This window comes from Scyliorhinus torazame, chromosome 16, assembly GCF_047496885.1.
Source record: "Scyliorhinus torazame isolate Kashiwa2021f chromosome 16, sScyTor2.1, whole genome shotgun sequence".
NCBI classification, from domain to species: Eukaryota; Metazoa; Chordata; class Chondrichthyes; order Carcharhiniformes; family Scyliorhinidae; genus Scyliorhinus; species Scyliorhinus torazame.
In genome coordinates this window covers 116,557,895-116,579,643 of record NC_092722.1, presented here as the reverse complement: position 1 = coordinate 116,579,643, position 21,749 = coordinate 116,557,895, and the positions used below count along the sequence as shown (strand labels likewise).

The window sequence follows — 21,749 nt, the reverse complement described above, 5'->3', positions numbered from 1 at the left end:
AGGTCATTGCAATTTGTTTGGACTGCTGGCATAGACCCCGACACTTATCTGCACCCGCCCTTTGCTGGGTGTGACTGGAGGATCTTCTGGTCCCCTGAGGGAAGAGGGCGCTTCACCTCATGTCCACCGTCTACACCAAAGCTTTGTGCTGCATGATAGAATGTTGAGCATGCTCTCTGGCCTGTTACACCATTTCCACTCCTCTTTCTGCTCAGCGACTCTTCTTTCACGAGTTCTTCCTCCAGCTGCAGCCAGAATTCATCTTGTATTTACGAAGCACAGACTGTCATTTAGTAGTGCAGGCTATTTTTCAGCGGTTCTCGCCTCAAAAGAACTTGGGGCCCTTCTCTGAGGCATGCAGCTACTCAGCGACTCACTTAGTCCTGGGTTGCATGGCATTATAATTTAAAGCAGCAGGCAACACAAAGTTTGGCAGATAAATGAAATGAAATGAAAATCGCTTATTGTCACAAGTAGGCTTCAAATGAAGTTACTGTGAAAAACCCCTAGTCGCCACATTCCAGGAATTGAACCCGCGCTGCTGGCCTGCCTTAGTCTTCTTTACAAGCCAGCTATTTAACCCACTGTGCTAAACCAGCCCCTTTAGATGCCTACATGGCTCTGAACTCACACAGGTTAATCGTTCATTACAACCCAGACTTATGAGGTGGGATTCTCCAATAATTGGGCTATGTCCCCACGCCTGCGAGAAAACGCACGCGAATCACTCTGGACTTACCTGGAGAAAGTCCAGGGAGAATTGTCCGATTTGCAGGGGGCTAGCAGGGGCCCGGAGTGCTTCTCACAGCTCCGCATGCCAATACGGGGCCCTGCACGTCCTGTTGGTGGTCCGCAAATGTGCAGGGCGGCGGCCTGTGTTGGCCGCCCCGTGCGACATGGCCGACCCACATCGCGGACCGGCAACAAGAAGATAGACCCCCCCCATAGATTGCACGCGCCCTTGGATTGGTGGTACTAGATCGGTAGCCACCATGCCCAGTGCCCGCCGGATGGAACACAAGAGAACCACGCCGGCGGAAACTCGGCCAGCTGATCTCGGTGCATCGCCACGGGGGCCTCTTTCAATGGCCCCCGACCGGCGCTGCGTCGATGGCGCGTGCGCGATTGGAGGCGATTCTCTGGGGACCGGAGAATCGCGGGGGTGGCTTCGGACCCGATATTGGGTTTGACGCCCATTCTCTGCACCCGCGCTGAGTGTGATTTCGGCGCGGAGGCTTGGAGAATCTCGTCCATGATTTTTTTGTCTCATTTCAGCTGTTTCTGTCACACTACGTATTTGTACGTAAACACCTAAACACCTGCACTGTTACATTTCTCTTTAAATTTATAACGTTTCCCTCATTTGCACCTTCCCATCTTTTCAGTCCATACTGGAGTGCTCGTTATTTGATTCACCCAGTCCTATGCCAGTTTAAATGGAACCTGTCCCAATGGAACACCTCTCGGTTTCCTCAACACTGGTGCCAGTGCTCCATGAATCAAAACACCCAGCTCCTGCACTGCTCCTTAAGCGACACGTTCACCTTCAGGTTTGTTTTACTCCATGTCAATTGGAGTGCGGCTCAAGTAGTCATCCACAGATTATATTACCTTTGATGTTCTGCTTGCTATTTGAACACTCAAATCCCCTCAGCAGAACTTCATTCATGGTTCTGGCTGTGTCACTGGTTCCTTTGTGGCCCACCACGATGGGATCCTTCCCATCACACTCAAGTTATTCTCCAACTGCAAGGAGCTGTTCTTCACCCTTGCACGAAGAAGGCCCTGATTTTGAAAGTGGGGTGGGGTGGGGGGCGAGGGGAGACAGTATGAGCAGATGCACTGCACACAACCTTGTTCCCTTCTCAGTCATCCGCCTAAATTTGTGGGCCATGTCCTTGTGATATAAATTGAGACTCAATTTGCGTACTTAAACAGAACCTCGCTTGTGTCCTGTTTGCCTGCTCCAAACAGCAGATTAACATTGGAATGCAACAGATCAGACGAGGCAAGGCATTGTCCTCATCATTTTCACAGTAACTTCATTGCAATGTTAATGTAAGTCTACTTGTGACACTAATAAAGATTATTATTCTAAACTCGCCCCACCTTCCCCAATTACTGGCCTAGATTTTCTCAGGTGGGTGGGGGTCAGTCAAAATAGAAGCCCTGCAATTGTTTTCTTCCTTCAGTATTTTGTGCACTTGGCTCCAGGTTGAGTTAAAAATAATATCCCAAGTTCAGAAAGTTAAATCTTTGCACTAAAACGGATCGCAAATTGTAACTAATCTGGGGCGTAATTCTCCCCCAACGGCGCGATGTCCGCCGACTGGCGCCAAAGACGGCGCCAATCAGACGGGCATCACGCCGGCCCAAAGGTGCGGAATGCTCCGCATCTTTGGCGGCCTAGCCCCAACATTGAGGGGCTAGGCCGACGCCGGAGCGGCTTCCGCCCCGCCAGCTGGCGGAAATAGCGTTTGTTGCCCCGCCAGCTGGCGCGGAAATGCGGCGCATGCGCGGGAGCATCAGCGGCCGCTGACAGTTTCCCGCGCGTGCGCAGTGGGGAGAGTCTCTTCCGCCTCCGCCATGGTGGAGGCCGTGGTGGAGGCGGAAGGGAAAGAGTGCCCCCACGGCACAGGCCCGCCCGCGGATCGGTGGGCCCCGATCGCGGGCCAGGCCATCGTGGGGGCACCCCCCGGGGTCAGATCGCCCCGCGCTCCCCCCCAGGACCCCGGAGCCCGCCCACGCCGCCTGGTCCCGCCGGTAAATACCAGGTTTGATTTACGTCGGCGGGACAGGCAATTTCTGGGCGGGACTTCGGCCCATCCGGGCCGGAGAATTGAGCGGGGGGTCCCGCCAACCGGCGTGGCCCGATTCCCGACCCCGCCCAATCTCCGGTACCGGAGACTTCGGCGGGGGCGGGGGCGGGATTCACGGCGGCCAACGGCCATTCTCCGACCCGGCGGGGGGTCGTAGAATGACGCCCCTTATGTTTCAACAACAATTATTTATTTGTGCAACTTGATTAATTGCAACAAACTCTCCAGTCCCAAAAGACAATTAGGCATAAAGGAGTATATTAACCCATATGTTCAGAACTTGAATGCCCCTTAATAGCAACCCTCAGGTGCACTCAGTAAAATATGTCTCATGTGCATTAATGCATGCGTCTGCTGGCAGCCCTGGCATTTATTCTACCCCTGGGAACCATTTATTGCTTCAAACAGCCAGAGAGTCCAATGCTCATTGCTTAACTGAAATGGTGGACCTTGCAGGCAAGCAGGCCAAATTTGTCGTAGCCCAAGGAGCATCTGTTTAAAAAATATTAATCTGTTAATGTAATTCCACTATGTAGTTACTTCGATGTTTGCATTGTTGCTGTCGACCTGAAGCCAATGTGAATGATAACTGTATATTTTGGAAGATATAGAGATTAATCTTGTACTAAGCAAATTCCTGCATTTTGCGCTGCTGCAAAAACTAACACAGCTCAAAATACAATTTTAGGTTTCATTCGTGACTGAATGGTAGCACTCTACCTCCTTGACTGAAGGTTCTGGGTTTAAACTCCTGTCTAGGGCTTGAGCATATATTCTAAGTTGACACTTCTGGGAACATTGCGGGAGTACCAAATGGTTTTTCGAATGAGATATAAGGCCCTATCTGTCTGCTCATTCAAAAATATTCCATTAATATGTTCCACCATTAGTTTTTTTTGTCTACTGGACAACATTTAACCCACATTTAACAACGTCAAAAGCAGAATGACTGGTTGTCCATCTCATGCCGTTTGTGGAGCCTTGTTGCGTGAAAATTGCTGCCATGTTTTACATAATAGTGGCAACGCTTCAAAGTTAATTAACTGAGTATGAAGCACTTTGGTACATCCAGTGCAAAGAATGATGCTGTATAAAAGTAAATTCTTTCATTCTTGCGAAAGGGCGATCCAATAGTCCTATTTCCCAATCATTCCCCACGCCCTGCAAGTTTTTCATTCAATTACTATGTCCTAAAACTTAGTACTAATCACAAATATCCCAGCCTAGATTCTGGTATTTCAGAATGATATTCGCGATCATATAATATAGCCAACTTCATGGCAAATTATAGGCTCCACCACTTGCTTTGAATCATCTCACAATTTTAACACTGTATTCACACTTTGCTCTGTTACGTGCATTGCCAAATTTAAATGGTTGGATACTTCTAGATTTTAGTGTACAAATGATTGAAGTTTTGGGAATAGACATGCACATGAGCATGTTTATTTTCCCCCTAGATTTGTCTGTGGCAGCTTCCCTTTGTTCAGTGTTTCTGTCAAGTTATTTGTAAAGATTCACTGCAATGCTATATATGTGACCAATTTATAACCTGACCTCATTAAAAAATACCAACAATTCCTACTACAACATTTGAGAAATAAGTGCGACCCTTGCTCATTTCAAGGTATGCCACACTGGCATAAACTCCTTGTCAGGTAACAGAAGACAACTGAGAGGCCTGGAAACATTAAGGGTGAACAAAAGTTAATGTTTGGTCGACGCCTCAGTTAAAATTGTGGACAAATTAATGTACTAAAAACATACAAAGCATTTGCCAGTTGTTATCATCAACAGTAACTCTAGCCTCATCAGTCATTGCTCTCAATGCTGAATCATCAAAATTAAGTTCAACAGACACATTTGAATTTGGTTATTCAAATCAATAATAATTTTCAATGCTGGATTTTTGCCACTGTTGTCTATTTTCTGCTGCAAGTTGTCAAAATCAAACTTGCAAATGATTTGAGTAAATTCAAACATAACACACTACTCACCATTTCGGCTTTCTTCATCAATTGCTACGATTGTTGCTGGAGGACCTGCTCTTGCCAGCTTGCAATCTGTCAGTAGCAATGGAAAAAATATAATATATATGTACTTGCAATAAAGTCAACAGCTTAGATGCTTGAAATTAAGCTCAACAAGCACAATCATAAAGGTGTAAACACATTTTACTCTCTTTATTGATGGAGGTCTCACACAAAAATAATAAATGGAAAAGGCAATTTTCAAAAGGTAGGGGTTAGATATACTTTGCGACTGTTCGCTCTTTCCTCATCCTTTCTTTACATGTCACAAATTTACAGTGAGCCCAATCATTATCTCCCAAATTAAATTAAACAGCTCAGCTTAAAGTTATAGTGCGCAAAGTATCAGTAGCAATATTTAAAGGTTTTAAGAATATGTAGCTTCATTATTCACCATCTTACCATCAAACTGCCAACCTGGAGTCAAAGTTGAGTGTCACAAAGATTGAGGCAGCACAGCATAGTAAAAGAGAAGAAAGGATGACAAATTTTCAGTGAAATAAAACAGAATATTAGATTTCAAAATGAAGACAAGAATTGAAATGTGCAATAAAAGCTAATTTGAAGGAAAACAAAGTTGATCAAGAAGTGCCTAAACACATTTCTTATCTACAAACAGCTTTGAACTATATTTACTGTGGTCCTCAGCAAAACCGCAGGCCAGCTCTACAATCAGAAAAGGGAGGATATTGATGTGATGTCATTAATGAACAATATTGTTCTTTTGTTTTTTAATGTATGGAAGCTGCCTTCCTCAATCAAATTTAAATTACTTTAAATTGTTAGGAATGAAGAAACAACAAACAAGAAAAGCATGAGATTTTAAAAAATGACAAAAATGCAAAACAATTAATTACTTTGTTTATGGAGAATTCCTGGAAAATATATCAATATATTCAGTGTAATCTTAACACCTCATTCATTCTAACGAGCAGTGTTTGATACCAACATTAACATTTCTTCAGCTCTTTCATCGAGTTAGTGCAGGCCTCTGAAGTCAGCATTTTCCAGGGTTGCTCTGGCATTTTAATGTGCAGTGAAGTCTGCGCATGTGCATACATTGTTTCCTCAAGTATCTATATATCCTTGTGGCCCTCTTCTATTTCTCAACCATATCATGTCCTATGCCTCCAAAAACATAGCTTTAATGGCCTTGTCACGCCTGACTTGGCGTTGGGACAAGGCCGCTGATTCTCGGGATTTGCGTCGCTCAAATAGAATGAGACGAGCTATTCACTCTAATATGCAGAATTGCCAAATAATGATCCTGCCACAATGGGCAGGATCCAGATTGCGACGTCTCGCAAGGCTACATTATATCTCGTGAGGCCTAGGAAGCCAGGTAAATCTTGGAAGAGGGATCTCCCGCAGTCTACCAGTCATGTCATGCCCTCATTTGGGTGGGATGCGGCCAGTAGATCATGCTCTAATTGTGGGTGAATGCAGGTATGGATCTCACTGAAGAAAGCCAGTGGGAAACACCCCGCCAAACACGCAAAAAATAACTCTAAGAAATTTTAGGCGGTTTTCACTTACACGCTGACAACACTTGGCTCAACTTCATCCCCACCTCTCTTGACTTCTCTGCTCTTGCTAGACAATCAAATAATCATACTATTTTCAGAAAACAAGTATGGGATAAGCAGAGACCCCGAGACGAGCTTCCACTCATTTACCTATTTCATTGTTAAGACTACTATACTGCAGACAGTGAAGGATGCTATTTGAACTAATCTTTACTCCATCTTAAGTTTAGTTACAGAGTGAAACATTGCAAGCATATACCTCCTAACTCAACAACCGTCGCGTTTTACGATGGCGTGAACGGAACGCTCCCATGTCTAATTCTGGCCCTACAGGGGGCCAGCACAGCGCTGGAACGGTTCGCGCCGCTCCAGCTGCAGATCCCGGTGCGAACTGGGCGCCGTGGGATCTGCGCACGCGCAGTTGCGCCGGCGCCAATGAGGACATGCGCAGTGGCGCCAATGCGCGCATGCGCATTGGCCTGCCTCAACGCGTGGGCCCCGATGCAACATTGCGCAGGGCTACAGGGGCCGGTGTGTAGGAAAGGAGGCCCCCAACCACAGAGGCCGGCCCGCCGATCGGTGAGTCCCTATCGTGGGCCAGGGCACATCGGAGGCCCCCCCAGAGGTCGGAGCCCCTTCCCCCACAGGCGAGGTCCTGCCTGCCCAGAGCAGGTTAGTACAACGCCAGTGGGACTTGGCTCTTTTCCTATGGCTGCAAGGCCCATCTGGGCCAGAGAATTGGCGGGCCGGCCACGTAGAGCGACCCGCGACCAGTGCCGCGCCAACCATGCCGGCGCCAATGGCACCTATTCTCCGCACATCGGAGAATCGCGCGCCAGCGTCGGGGCGACGTGACCCATTCGCGGGGATTCTCTGGCCTGCCGCAAGGCTGGGAGAATCCCGCCCATGGAAAAGAACATGGCACATGGAATATAATGTAGAAAAATAATCCACCTTGGTGGAAGGAATAGATGCGCAGATTTTTTTCCTAAGTGGTAAGAAATTAGAAAGTGTGGATGTACAATGGGTGTCCTTTCCCATAAGTGTCAGGCACTATGGCTAACACTGCTGCCTCTCAGTGCCAGGGACCCGAATTTGATTCTGGCTTGGGTGTCTGTCTGTGTGGAGTTTGCACGTTCTCCCCTTATCTGCGTGGTGTTTCTCCGGGTGCTCCAGTTTCCTTCCACAGTCCAAAGAAGTTGTTAGGTGGATTGGCCATATTAAATTGCCCTGCAGTCCAAAGATGTGCATATCGGCCATGATCAACGGGCTATAGGGATAGGATGAGGGGGTGAGACTAGGTGGAGTGCTCTTTTGGAGGGTTGGTGCAGAATCAATAGGCTGAATGGCCTCCTTCTTCACTGCAGGAATTCGATGAATTCTAAGTCACTGCATGCAGGTGCAGCAAGCTATTAGGAAAGCCTGTTGAATGTTAGTCTTTGTTGCAAAAGGATTTGAGTACAGAGTAGTGAGGTCTTGTTTCAATTGTATAAAAGCTTGGTTAGACAGCACCTGGGGCACTGTGCGCAATTTACATCCCCTTACCTCAGAAAGGTTCTTATCGTCATAGAGGGAGTGCAATGAAGATTCACCAGGCTTTTTCCGGCCAGGGATGGTGGGACTGTCTAATGAAGTGAAATTGGGTAAACTGGGCCTGCATTCTCCAGAAGGATGAGAGGTGATCTCATTGAAACCTACAAAATACTTCAAGGAATAGAGAGGGTAGATGCAGGTCAGGTGTTCCCCTTGGTGGGGAGTCTAGAACAGGTGGTTCACTTTCAAAATAAGAGGATGCCACTTTGGACCGAGATTAGGAGAAATGTCTCTACAGAGGGTGTGAATCTTTGGAATTCTCTACCCCAGAGGGCCGTGGAAGCTCAGTCATTGAATCTATTTAAATCAGAGTTTGACAGCTTTCTGATTAACAACAACGTAAAGGGTTATGGGGATAATATGTAAAAGTGTCCGATCAGCCATGATCATATTGAATGATGAATCAGGCTCAACAGGCTGAATGGTGTATTCCTGTTCCTATGTTTCTGTAATAAATTCAAGTTGCTCTTACATATGTCAGTTACTTATATTAAGTCTTCACTGTTCACATATGCACATATCAATGATAGGGGGAGGGGGGAAAGAGAGAGAAATACATCTAATAGAATCCCAGACCAGACCCTAACAGTGGCTAGGATGCTGTACAGAAAATAGGGATTAGGGGTGGGATTCTCTCAGCCCCGCGGCTGGCCGGCGAATCCCCGCGAACGGGCCACGCCGCCCCGATGCCGGCAAGCGATTCTCCGCAGTGCAGAGAATCGGCGCCATTGACACCGGCATGGTTGGCCCGGCGCCGGTCGCGGGCTGCTCTCCGCGGCCGGCCCGCCGATTCTCCGGCCCGAATGGGCCGACCGGCCGTAGGAAAAGAGCCAAGTCGCACTGGCACCGTTCTAACCCGCTCTGGGCCGGCGGAACCTCGGTGTGTAAGGGTCGGGTGGCGGCCTGTGGGGGGGGGGGTTCCGACCCCGGGGTGGGGGGCTACGATGTGGCCTGGCCCGCGATCGGGGCCCACCGATTGGCGGGCCGGCCTCTGTGGCTGGCTTCTTTCCTACGCACCGGCCCCTGTAGCTCTGCGCAATTTTGCGGCGGGGCCGGCGCGTTGAAGGAGGCCATTGCGCATGTCCTCCTTGGCGCTGGCACAACTGCACATGCGCGGATCCCGCGGTGCCCAGTTCGCGTCGGGATCTACAGCTGGAGCGGCGCGAACCGCTCCAGCACCATGCTGGCCCCTGTAGGGGCCAGAATTAGACGTGGGAGTGGCATGTTCACGCCGTCGTAAAACGCAACGGCGTTTCCGACGGCATGGACACTGTGCCGCGGGATTTGAGAATCCCGCCCATGGTATATTAACACAGTATTAAAATATATTTAACATCACACAATAAAATAGCTTACAATTATCCCTACACAATGCTGTTCAATACAGTGACACGATAACCCTTAACTGCTATCTTTATTTTCACTCAAACAACAAAACCATCTCAGATCCCAATCCACTTTTAAGTACAGTTAGCATTCAGGGATTCCTGCCGGACAGACATGTCTTGATTACTCCACTTTGAGATTGGGAGATCTTTTGAGACTGCTTTAAAGAAAGAGACCTGACATCCTGTCAGAATAATTCATTATATTTTTTCAGAAACTGCTTCTCAGCTTGCCAACCACCCACAGACTAAACCTGAACCTCAACACCTGATGCTTCAACTCCTGGCTCCTCCCATTAACTACATCATCTCACTAAACTGAACACAATACTATCTCTAATTAACTATGATGTGGAGATGCCGGCGTTGGACTGGGGTGAGCACAGTATGAAGTCTAACAACACCAGGTTAAAGTCCAACAGGTTTGTTTCGATGTCACTAGCTTTCGGAGCGCTGCTCCTTCCTCAGGTGAATGAAGAGGTATGTTCCAGAAACACATATATGGACAAATTCAAAGATGCCAAACAATGCTTGGAATGCGAGCATTAGCAGGTGATTAAATCTTTACAGATCCAGAGATGGGGTAACCCCAGGTTAAAGAGGTGTGAATTGTACCAAGCCAGGACAGTTGGTAGGATTTCGCAGGCCGGATGGTGGGGGATGAATGTAATGCGACATGAATCTAGATGCGCAATCTTCCTGGAGATCGTCTCCACTTTGAGCCGGCAGTTTGAGGTGTCGATGGTAGCCATGATGTGGAGATGGCGGCGTTGGACTGGGGTGAGCACAGTACGAAGTCTTACAACACCAGGTTAAAGTCCAACAGGTTTGTTTCAATGTCACTATCTTTCTGAGCTCTACCCCCGGGGCCAGATTGCCCCGCGCCCCCCCCAGGACCCCGGAGCCCGCCCGCGCCACCTTGTCCCGCCGGTAAGAGAGGTGGTTTAATCCACGCCGGCGGGACAGGCATTCTAGCAGCGGGACTTTGGCCCATCCGAGCCGGAGAATCGCCGGGGGGGGGGGCCTTCCAATCGACGCGGCGCGATTCCTGCCCCCGCCGAATCTCCGGTGCCGGAGAATTCAGCAACCGGCGGGGGCGGGATTCACGCCAGCCCCCGGTGAGACTCCGACCCGGCGGGGGGTCGGAGAATCCCGCCCAGGATCTTTAAAAATATTTTGCAGCAGCCGTACACACACTCAGCAAGGCTTTTAACCCTTACTGCACCAATTACATATTACACAAATCCGACATTCATCACACATCTGTCAGTCTCATGATGGATTAGTGGCATTTAACAATTCCAGCCTGATCTACTGACAATCCTATGAGATTTGGATACATTCTTGGATAGTCTTTAGGCAATCCTCGAACAATAATAAAGACATTTCCATCAGTCTTGATCCCTTGACCGAGAGGGGGCGGGGGGGCGGGGGGGGTGGTGGGGCGTAGGGGGGGGGGGGGGGGGTGATAGAAGGTAAATGTGAACCATGGCAGGGTTAAATCTTGGCAATACTTCCAATATTTAGTAATAGTCCCTGGCTTGTCAAACTAATAGCCAAGACTAGAAAATTTATCATGAAGTGAAATGCGACATGAGGCGCAAGTCAGCAGTGAGAGTAAGGCTCCTCTATTTGGTTTTAATGTTCCACCGTAACCATCTCAGAATGGTCTCAAAGGAAATTGATAAGTGAGAGGGCCATCAATAATATAACTTGAAAAATTAAATAACACTATCTTTTGTCAAAAAGAAAACTGGAATGGTGAAGCATTAAAGAAATGATCACTGTTTATTGAAGCAGAAGCCTTAACTACAGCTGATTGTCAGAAATCCTATCCCTGCTGTCACATAATGCCACAAATGACACTCCTAGGCACCATTTAATCAGCAGGTCGATAACATAAAGAGGGATATCAAGAGACAGAGAGGATGTGGGGAGGCGCACCTAAAAGTATCACTCTTCATTTACAACATTTAAGGCTATGAAGAAGTTCAGTGGAATGTACTGTTCTCTTAAAAGACAAATATTTGGCACTCATTGCATTTGGGAGATAAAGTATTATAATTCATTCTCCCCGTATCATCACGGGTCTCACCCCCACAAATCCAAAAATGTGCAAGTAAGGAAGATTGTGCATGTCAAATTTCCCATTAATTGGGAGAAAAAAAAATTGGGTACTCAAAAGTATCACAATTAGTGTGTGTGGAAAAAAAGCATTGCCAATGTAATTTGTATACATGGTCTGAAAACAGTTAATTGCATCAACAGATCTGCCACTGCATCACTTGCAAGTAGCCTGGGGACTGGAGTCCAGCTGTGACACTTGACTGCTGGCCTGAACTGTCCCTCTAAAGGTCAAGCAGTCCCTGTGGCAATCCAGCTATCTAGTTGCTTGTAGATTTGTGAAGTGAACTAAAGGTCAGAAAATTAATTTTAAACTTTAGAGCTCAGTTTAATCACTAGTTTGCTTCTCTTAACCAAAAATAATAGTTTTATGTGACATCCAGAGTATCATGTATTTTGTAAGTGCACCGGGCACAATATTTATACTAGCTCATCTCCTCCAGCTTTCCACATGGTTAGTCTGAGAATATAACACCTGTACATGTGTTTGATAGATCGTGGTTGCTGTTGCTCTCTGCCTCTTCTCTTCTGCTCTGACTCTTCTGTTTTGTTGCTGCTTCTTGCGCCTTCAATTACTTTCCTGTCTTCAAATTTTCTCTCTCTCCCCTCATTTATGTAGGAGGTAGTAAATGGTGCCATGAGAAAGCAGCCATCAATGGCTACACTGTTCATTTGAATTGCAGCCTTCAGTAGCTTCTTCCCATCTACATTTGAATAATTTCCCAACCCCTTATCTCCCATCACGTTTCATACCCTCTCATCTGTTCACAATCCATGCCCTCCCTATCAGTGCCTCATTCCTACTTTAAGGTCACCTTTTCCACACTGAACTATGATTGTAACGTGTATTCCCCCTGTCCACTCACACACCTCATCATTAGTTTGCCATTCACTATCCAACCCCACCACCACGTCACCCAAGGTGACAGCAGCAAATTCCCACTCAATCGGTTTTGATGCTATCCTTCTATCTCCTGCACCACCCACTCCATCCCCCACCGAATGCCTTATTGCATGTCCATTCATGAATGCACCTTTTATAGTTACGAGATTAAATTTAAAAAACATCTTCCTGTGTCTGCCATGCTTCAGTTGGTAGCACTATCACCTCTGAATCCCAGGTTTCTGGGTTTATATCCAAATCGAGGGCTTGAGCACAGAAATGAAGGGAGACACTCCCAAGCAGTACAAGGGAATACTGCTCTGTTGGAGGTGCCATCTTTCAGATGAAGATGATAAATGCAGAATACATGTGCCTGCTCGGGTGGATGTAAAAGATCTTGTGGCACGTATTTCAAAGAAGAGCAGTAGAATTATTCCTGGTGGCCTGGTCAATATTTACCCCTCAGTCAACATCACAAAATCAGATTATCTGGTCATTATCACATTGCTGCTCGTAGGAGTTTGCTGCGTGCAAATTGTCTTCGTCATTTCTTACATTACAACAGCGATTACACTTTTTAAAAACATTTGGAGTACCCAATTCTTTTTTTCCAATTAAGGGGCAATTTAGCGTGGCCAATCCACCAAAACTGCACATCATTTTGAGTTGTGGGGGTGAGACCCATGCAGGCATGGGAAAATGTGCAAACTCCACACAGACAGTGACCTGGGGCTGGAATCGAACCCAGGTCTTCAGCGCTGGTAGCAGTGCCAACCACTTCATTCGCTGGACAGCGCTTTATGATGTGTAATGTCCATGAGATGTGTCATATAAAGCTTTTTCTTTTCTCCTGAATGCTAGAAACGAGAAGTTTTACTTTCAGAGGTTTCCGTGGACAATACGGAACTTTATTTTGGAACACCTGTAGCCACCTGGGTTGGCCACTTCCTGACTTTAAAATGGAGATCCGCTAAGAATGCAGGGAAACTCGGTATAGGAGCTGTTTAGCACAGGGCTAAATCGCTGGCTTTGAAAGCAGACCAAGGCAGGCCAGCAGCACCGTTCAATTCCCGTAACAGCCTCCCCGAACAGGCGCCGGAATGTGGCGACTAGGGGCTTTTCACAGTAACTTCATTGAAGCCTACTTGTGACAATAAGCGATTTTCATTTCATTTCATTTCATTTCAAACGCCGGAAAAAAGCAGCTGCAAAGTTTCCTGTAATCAGAACTTGCAGGAACCCAGACAGCACTGAAAGTAACAACCATCGACATACTAATGAGCGATCCCCGGGAACAATTGGAAACAGTTAAGGTAAACAAGGCCAAGCCAGACTCCTCGGCGCCAGCAGGAGCCAAGACAAAGGAAGGCCAATGGACACTTAGGAACCGCCCAGCGATCAGGGAACAGCTCCAGTATTGGAGAAATCGATCCAAGTGATCAGAACTTAGTCCAATCACTTGGAACCAGGTACGGGGTCCGCCCCAAAGGGACGCGAAGCCCCTGGGGACTATAAAATAGAGTCCCCAAGTTCAATTCGTCCTTCTTGGCAGGGTCTCTCAGCAGCTCGAAACAACCCTTGACCGTGACCTGCCTAGTAGCTGCACCAACCAAGTAAGTCTCCAGTCAACCCACGCTATGAGACAGGCGCTCCTAGCTACCAGTCTATACCAGCTTTGAAGCCTGCAGACTCAGAATCGAATGAAAGGCCATTTGTTCCCCTGACCTGGTGGGCCAGTTCCAAAGCTAAGTATAGGCCTATAGTGTTAGAGATGGTCTAGTAAGTAGAGTTTTATACATGAGCAGTGATTGACTGTGTATAATAAATGTGTTTTGATTTGAAACGTACTAACTGGTGTATTGAGTTATTGATCAGCATTTGAACTTGAACCTCGTGGTGGTATCATAAAGATACCTGGCGACTCTAGAGCAAAGGTTATAAAACAGAGCAAATTAAGTAAAGACACAACGAGCAACATTTACTAAGAGCCAACAAAAAGTTCGCAACACACCGCCTGGGACAAAGCTCGACCCCTTCCCTCTCTGATCCCAATCTACCCCAGTTCAGTAAATGTTTTTGAAGGTTACAAAGATAAAATACCAAGTGAACGTTTCAACTTTTTTTTTCTGTCATTATTACTTGAAGAAAAGCAACTTCCCAAAGTGACAGGAGGTGACAAAAATTATCTCAGCAGTACAGATGATGGAATGGCTCTGATGTATTCTGGAAAATATGGTACGCAGCACGATTCAAATTAAGTGCCTGGTGTTACAATTCTAGATTTTAAAAAATCTTTATCTTGTATGCACCGCATTTGGAAATTTGAAATTTTAGTTATGGTGGGAAAAGAAGTGAAGAGAAAAATATAAAAACACTTTCAATGACTTGTGGGAACACAGTAGCAGCAAATAGACAGATCGCATAATCCCAGGATGATACTTTTGCTATAAATATCGACTATTACGTGTCACACAGTATGATGTCTTTAACACAGAGACTGCCTATCATACCACTTAAGTGCTTGAAATGCATTTTCAATAAAAAGCATTGCTCGGGTATTGAATGTATAAGATATATATTAACATATTTCCCATTGAATTATTCCTCATAAATAAGATGGTGAATTGGACAAGACTGTCAAAGTCATGTTATTCTGCTGCTAAGCTCCTTTAAAACTCATGAAATCTAGGGCACAATTTAACAGTAAAAAAATCAGAGTCTGCTTTTGGACGCATTTAGCGGACGTTTCTCAGCGGCTGCAGCGCCAAGAAACAACCAGCTATTCAACGGCATTTTGCTGTTTTGTTTGGCATCGGCGGGGAACGCCCCATTGAGGTTGCACTGACATCATTTCCTGCACTGATGAGAAGAATATTCCCAGTTCGGGTCGGATCTTTTGACCCTGCTCAGCATCCCCACTGCAGTTCCAGCCCCCCCCCCCCCCCCCCCCCCCCCCCACCCCCGCCGCCACCCCACCACCACCACTGCACCAAAAAATTACATCATCTTGGACCCCTTCACCCTACATCTTACAGGCAAGGCACCCCAGGCTGAACCCTTGGCACGGACAACCTGACAATCGGGCACCTTGGCACTGCCAGCCTGGCATCCAGGTTTGGTTGAATCTGAGAGATGTCTCAAGCACTGAGAATCTCGCAAGAGGCCGTTCGCGAGACTCAACAGCCTCATCGTAGCACCAAGTCGGGCGCTATGAGGTCGGTAAATCCCGCCCCTAATTTCATCTCTGTTCAATTTGAGAATCTTTACGAAATGGGTGTTTATTAAATGGCTGTGGTGGATGTACCTTTAAGAAATGGGTGTTTATCAAATAGCTGCAGTGATGTCAGAGTGTGGGTGGAGCTGGGCTGCCTGTCTTTCACTTTCGCTTTGAACAGGCAGCTACAGGGTGTGTTTAGTTTCGCTTTGCAGATTTGGAGCTGCATCCAGCAAGACAAGGTGTGATTCTGATTTCTTTCTGTATGAAAGGAATGTCTTCAGATCACTTGCTAATTTAGCAGTAGTAACTGCTCTCAGTAGAGAACTTAAACCTGATCTCTGTGTTAAAAAGGGTCTTTTGTCTTATGGATGTTGCAAGGAAAGATTAAGAGTTACATATAGAATATTGTATCTGTGGGTATGATTGGTGTTGATAGTTGTTAAGATGTTTACTGTGGGTTCATGAAGTGTTAACTGGTTTCATAAATCAACATGATTTTAATTTAAAAGTACTTTAGTTCTCTGTTGCTTCACACCTGTAAAGTAGGCTTGTGTGCTCCCCATAACCACAACCTATTAAAAGTTGTGGGTCAGGTGAACTCCATGATACATTTTGGTGTTCTCTAAACCCTGGCCCAATACAAATTGGAGGGTCGAGAGGTATAAAAGTCTATCTATTGGATTGGCTTAGTGAACTTAAAGACAGTGAGGGGTGAGCATATTTGTGGTTGCTTTTTAGGTGTGGTATTCCGATTTAAGTGGGGAGTGTGTTGTGGTCAATGGCTCTTTCAGAGACTCGGAAGTTTTTGGGGGTGGAGATGGTCACACGCACACCTTATGAACAGAGACTAAAAAAATGCTTTTAGATTTGAAAAAAACATCGCAGTTAACGTTACCGGACAGCGTGCGAAAAAAAGAGGTACTAACCGCGGTGGCTGAGCCGCATTTAGAATTGCCCGAGATACAGTCTGACTCATTGGAACTGGCAAAGATTCAGTTGCAGATAAAGCAACGTGAACATGAAAATGAATTAAAGCAGCTTAAATACGATGAGTGGAAAAAGGAAAAGGAGAGAGAAGAAAGGAGAAAAGAAAGAATGGCCCTCGCAGAACAAAAAGAAAGAGAAAGGGAGGTACTGATCAGGGAAAAAGAAAGAGAAAGGGAGGAAAGGGAAAAAGAGAGAGTTTAAACTCAGTCTGTTAAACTGACAGTCAGTTAAAATTGATGGATGTAAAGGGAAACGTACAGTTGGAGGACAGTGATGAGGATAAAAAGAAAGAACGTTGGGTCCTCCGGTGGCGGCTATGAAGGAGTAAGTCGCACATTTGGTGGCCCCCGCTCGGGTCTGACTTTTGGACCTTTTCCCCCGATTTTCTACCGGATTTGAACTGTAAAACCGAAGACAGAGGCAATTGTGTACTGAATTCACACATCAGTGCATGGAGCGAAGGACTAGAAGTGCTCGTAAAGGAAGAAACAGAAAGGCAGAGAAGGCTTGGGCTGAAACTGCAGTGGGAGACAGCATGGCGGAGGACTGGTCCTCTGGTTTGTTGACCCAGCGGTCAATGGAGCAGCTGATGCAAGTTATTCAGGAAGGCTTTGCTAAGCAGAAACGGGACTGCTTGGACCCGATAAAAGAGTCGACTGAGCGGCTGGAGCTTAGATTGGACGCCCAAGATCGGGCGATCCAGAAGGTGGGGAAGGCGCTGGCTGAGCAGGAGGAACATCAAACTGCGGTGGAGTTGGAGGTGGGGGTGCTGAAAGACCAGCAGAAGAAGCTCCAGGAGAAGGTGAAGGACCTAGAGAAAAGGTCCTGCCAGCAGAACTTGAGAATCGTTGGTATCCCGGAGGGGTCCAACGGAGCGGACGCTGGGGCATACATCACAGACATGTTTGAGATGCTGCTGGGGGATGGGGCATTCTCCCGACCCTTGGAGGTGGACAGGGCTCACAGAGCACTCAGGAGGAAGCCGCGAACGGGAGACCCCCCGAGTGCAATGGGCGAGATTCCACAGGTACTTGGATAAGGAGCGCATTCTTCAGTGGGCCAAGCAGACACGGAGTTGTAAGTGGGACAATAGTATCCTGCGGGTCTGCCAAGACCCGAGTGTGGAGGTGGCCAGGAGAAGAGCAGGCTCCAACCAGATTAGGTCGATCCTTTTTAAGAAAAAGGTGGAGTTCGGAAAGTTGTATCCGGCCCGTCTCTGGGTCACGTACGAGGAACAGCACTTTTATTTTGAGTCGCCTGAGGACGCGCCGGACTTCGTGAAAAGGAAAGGGCTGGTGGTGGACTGAGAACTTTTGAACTTTGCTGCAACGTTCATGGTTTTCTTTTTCTTTTTGTTTCTCTGTTCTTTAAAAAAAAGTTTCTCATTTTTCGTTTTGTGGAAGTTGTTTGTAATGCCTTCTGTATTGATTTGGGACCAGTGGCAGAGCTGAGTGAGTTAAGGTTTTCATTTGCACTGTTGGGGGATGGAGGTGTGCTTGTTTAGATTTAGGTGTTTTTCTGTCGGGCAATTGTGTGGAGATTGTTTGATGTTGCAGTATGTTTGTATGAGCGGGAGGGAGGGTGGGGAGGAACAATAGGTGGGCAACTATCCGGCGTCAGGGTTGGGGGCCACCAAGCTAGCTGGGCGGGCTAGCTCATGGAAGCGCAGTGGGGGGTGCGCATATGTTCAGTTTATCAAAGGGGTTGGGTTACAGAGTGTTGTTATTAGGGGGGAGGGGAGGGAAATGTTCTGCTGACGAGACAGGGACTTGGGCCAAGGGACAGAGAGGAGGTTGGTGGCGGAGGCTGCCTGGGGGCGGGCTGGTGTAGGCACGGAGCATGGGCTGTAGGCGGGCCCCAAAAAGGTGGTGGCTAATCGGCAAAGGGGGGGGGCAATGAGCCCTCAACGAGGCTGATCATCTGTTCGAGGTTTAAATGGGCTGGTCAAGAGGGCATGTGTGTTCGCGCATCTTAGGGGACTGAAGGCGGACGTGGTAATGTTGCAGGAGACTCAGCTTCGAGTAACTGACCAGGTTAGATTGAGGAAAGGCTGGGTCAGTCAGGTCTTTCACTCGGGACTGGATTCAAAGTCTAGAGGGGTCACGATCCTGATCAATACGCGGGTGGTGTTTGAGGCGGGTAAAATAGTTTCGGATGTGGGATGTCGGTACATTATAGTCAGTGGGAAACTGGAGGGGGTGCGGGTGGTATTAGTAAATGTGTATGCACCAAATTGTGATGATGTGGAGTTAATAAAACGGATGCTGTGGAAGATACCGGACCTGGACTCGCACAGGTTGGTCATGGGAGGGGACTTCAACACAGTTATTGACCCTGGCTTGGACCAGTCAAGCTCAAAACCATGCAAGGTGCCAGCAATGGCAAAGGAACTTAAAGGTTTCATGGAGCAGATGTGGGGGGAGGTGGTGGATCCATGGAGATTTGGGCAGCCGAGGGTGAAGGAGTTCTCCTTCTACTCACACGTGCATAAAATGTACTCCCGGATCGATTTCTTCATTTGAGCAGGGCCTTAGTGGCAGGGGTGGTGGTACGGGGTACAGGCACGGGGTACTCAGCGATCACAATCTCAGACCATGCTCCGCACTGGATTGACCTGCAGGTTAGTAAAGACCGTAACCAGCGCCCGCACTGGAGATTAGATGTGAGACTTTTGGCTGATGAAGGGGTGTGCGAGTGGCTGAGGAAATGTATTCAGAACTACCTGCAGGTCAACGACACGGGGGAAATTTCAGCAGCGATGGTCTGGGAAGCACTGAAGGCAGTGGTCAGAGGGGAGCTGATCTAGATACGGGCCCATAGGGAGAAGGTGGACAAGGCTGAGACGGACCGACTGGTAAAGGAGATACTACAGATCGATAGGAGGTATGCGGAGACCCCAGAGGCAGGGTTTTTAAGGGAACGGCGGAGGCTGCAGGCGGAGTTTGGCTTGTTAACCACAGGGAGGGTGGTGGAGCAGCTGAGAAAGGTGAGGGGGGTGGTCTTTGAGTATGGGGAGAAGGCCAGCAGAATGCATGCACAGCAGCTTAGAAAGAGGGAGGCAGCCAGGGTGATAGGGAAAGTAAATGACGGAGATGGGAACCTGGTTGGAGACTCAGCAGGGATGAATAAGGCGTTTAGAGATTTCTACAGTAGGCTGTATAGGTCGGAACCCCCTACGGGGCCGGAGGGAATGAGGCACTTCTTGGGGGGGCTGAATTTCCCAAAGGTGGACGGGGAGCTGGTAGAAGGGCTGGGGGCCCCGATCGGGTTGCAAGAGATAGTGGAGGGTCTGAAGGCCATGCGGGCGGGTAAAGCCCCGGGGCTGGACGGGTACCCAGTGGAGTTTTATAAAAAGTTCTCTGGGATATTGGGGCCGGTGTTGATGAGGATGTTCAATGAGGCAAGGGAAAGAGGGGTGCTGCCCCCGACGATGGCACAGGCCACGATTTCACTGATTCTGAAGCGGGACAAGAACCTGGAGCTGTGTGGGTCCTACAGGCCAATATCCCTGTTGAATGTGGACGCCAAACTGCTGGCCAAAATTTTGTCCTCCAGGATTGAGGATTGTGTTCCGGACATTATTGGGGAGGACCAGACGGGGTTTCTTAAGGGTAGGCAGTTGATGGCCAATGTAAGAAGGTTGTTAAATGTGATCATGATGGTAGGGAGGTGGAGGTAGTGATCACAACGGATGCAGAAAAGGCTTTTGATTGGGTAGAATGGGATTACCTGTGGGAGGTACTGGGATGGTTCGGATTTGGACGGGGCTTTATTGACTGGGTCAGGTTGCTGTATCAGGCTCCTGTGCAAGCGTACGGATGAATAGGAATAAATCGGACTATTTTAGACTGCACCGGGGACGAGACAGGGGTGCCCCCTCTCCCCACTATTGTTCGCGCTAGCTATAGAGCCGTTGGCAATTGCTCTGAGAGCCTCAAGGGGCTGGAAGGGGCTGGTCCGGGGAGGGGGGGGGGGGGGGGGGGTGGAGCACAGCGTTTCGCTCTGTACAGATGACCTGCTTCTGTATGTATCGGACCCATTAGAGGGGATGGAAGAAATCATGAGGATTCTTGGGGAATTTGGTTGGTTTTCGGGGTATAAGCTAAACATGGAGAAAAGTGAGATGTTTGCGGTCCAGGCGAGGGGACAGGAGAGGCGATTGGGGGAGCTGCCATTTAGATGAGTAGGGGGAAGCTTTAGGTACCTAGGCATTCAAGTGGCGCGGGAATGGGACTGGCTGCATAAATTAAATCTGGCCCGGCTAGTAGACCAAATGAAGGACGATTTTCGGAGATGGGACGCGCTCTCGTTGTCATTAGCTGGGAGGGTGCAGACGGTGAAATTGTCGGTCCTCCCGAGATTCCTGTTCGTGTTTCAATGTCTCCCCATCTTTATTCTGCGGTCCTTTTTTAAACGGGTAAAAAAAGTGATCTCTGGCTTTGTTTGGACGGGCAAGACCCGCGGGTAATGCTTGAGCGGAGTCGAGGAGAGGGCGAGCTGGCGCTGCCAAATTTTAGTAATTATTACTGGGCGGCAAATATAGCCATGATCAGGAAGTGGGTGGTAGGGGAGTGGTCGGCATGGGAGCGTGTGGAGGCGGCTTCATGCAAGGGCACCAATTTGGGGGCATTGGTAACTGCGCCTCTGCCATTCAAGCCGGCACGTGGTGGTGGCGGCCCTGAGAGTCTGGGGGCAATGGAGGGACATGTGAGAGCAGAGGGAGCATCGGTCTGGTCCCCAGTCTGTAATAGTCACCGGTTTGCCCCGGGAAGTATGGATGGTGGATTCCGGGTATGGCGGAGAGCAGGGATTGAGAGGATGGGGGATATGTTTATAGGTGGGAGCTTTCCGAGTATGAGGGCGCTGGAGGAGAAGTTTGGGTTGGCGAGGGGAAACAAATTCAGGTATCTGCAGATGCGTGACTTCCTACGTAAACAGGTGTCACCCTGTCCGCTCCTACCCCTAAGGGGGTATCAGGACAGGGTAGTTTCCAGAGGGTGGGTAGGAGAAGGGAGCGTCTCGGACATTTACAAGGTACTTATGGGGTCAGAGGAGACCCAGACCAAGGAGCTGAAGCGCAAGTGGGAAGAGGAGCTGGGAGGAGAGATAGAAGATGGTCTATGGGCAGATGCGTTGAGTAGAGTCAACGTGTCTGCAACATGTGCCAGGCTCAGCCTGATACAAT

At 48.0% G+C, this 21,749-nt stretch overlaps 1 protein-coding gene across 1 annotated transcript in view; it reads right to left on the bottom strand.

The window, feature by feature from the left end:
- The window catches only part of pcdh15b (protocadherin-related 15b), a 2,356,722-nt gene that overhangs the window by 1,085,781 nt on the left and 1,249,192 nt on the right, over positions 1 to 21,749 (bottom strand). The window contains exon 9 of the mRNA XM_072478931.1: positions 4,817 to 4,882. Coding sequence (XP_072335032.1) covers positions 4,817 to 4,882 — 66 coding nt within the window. The remainder of the gene's footprint in view (positions 1 to 4,816; positions 4,883 to 21,749) is intronic.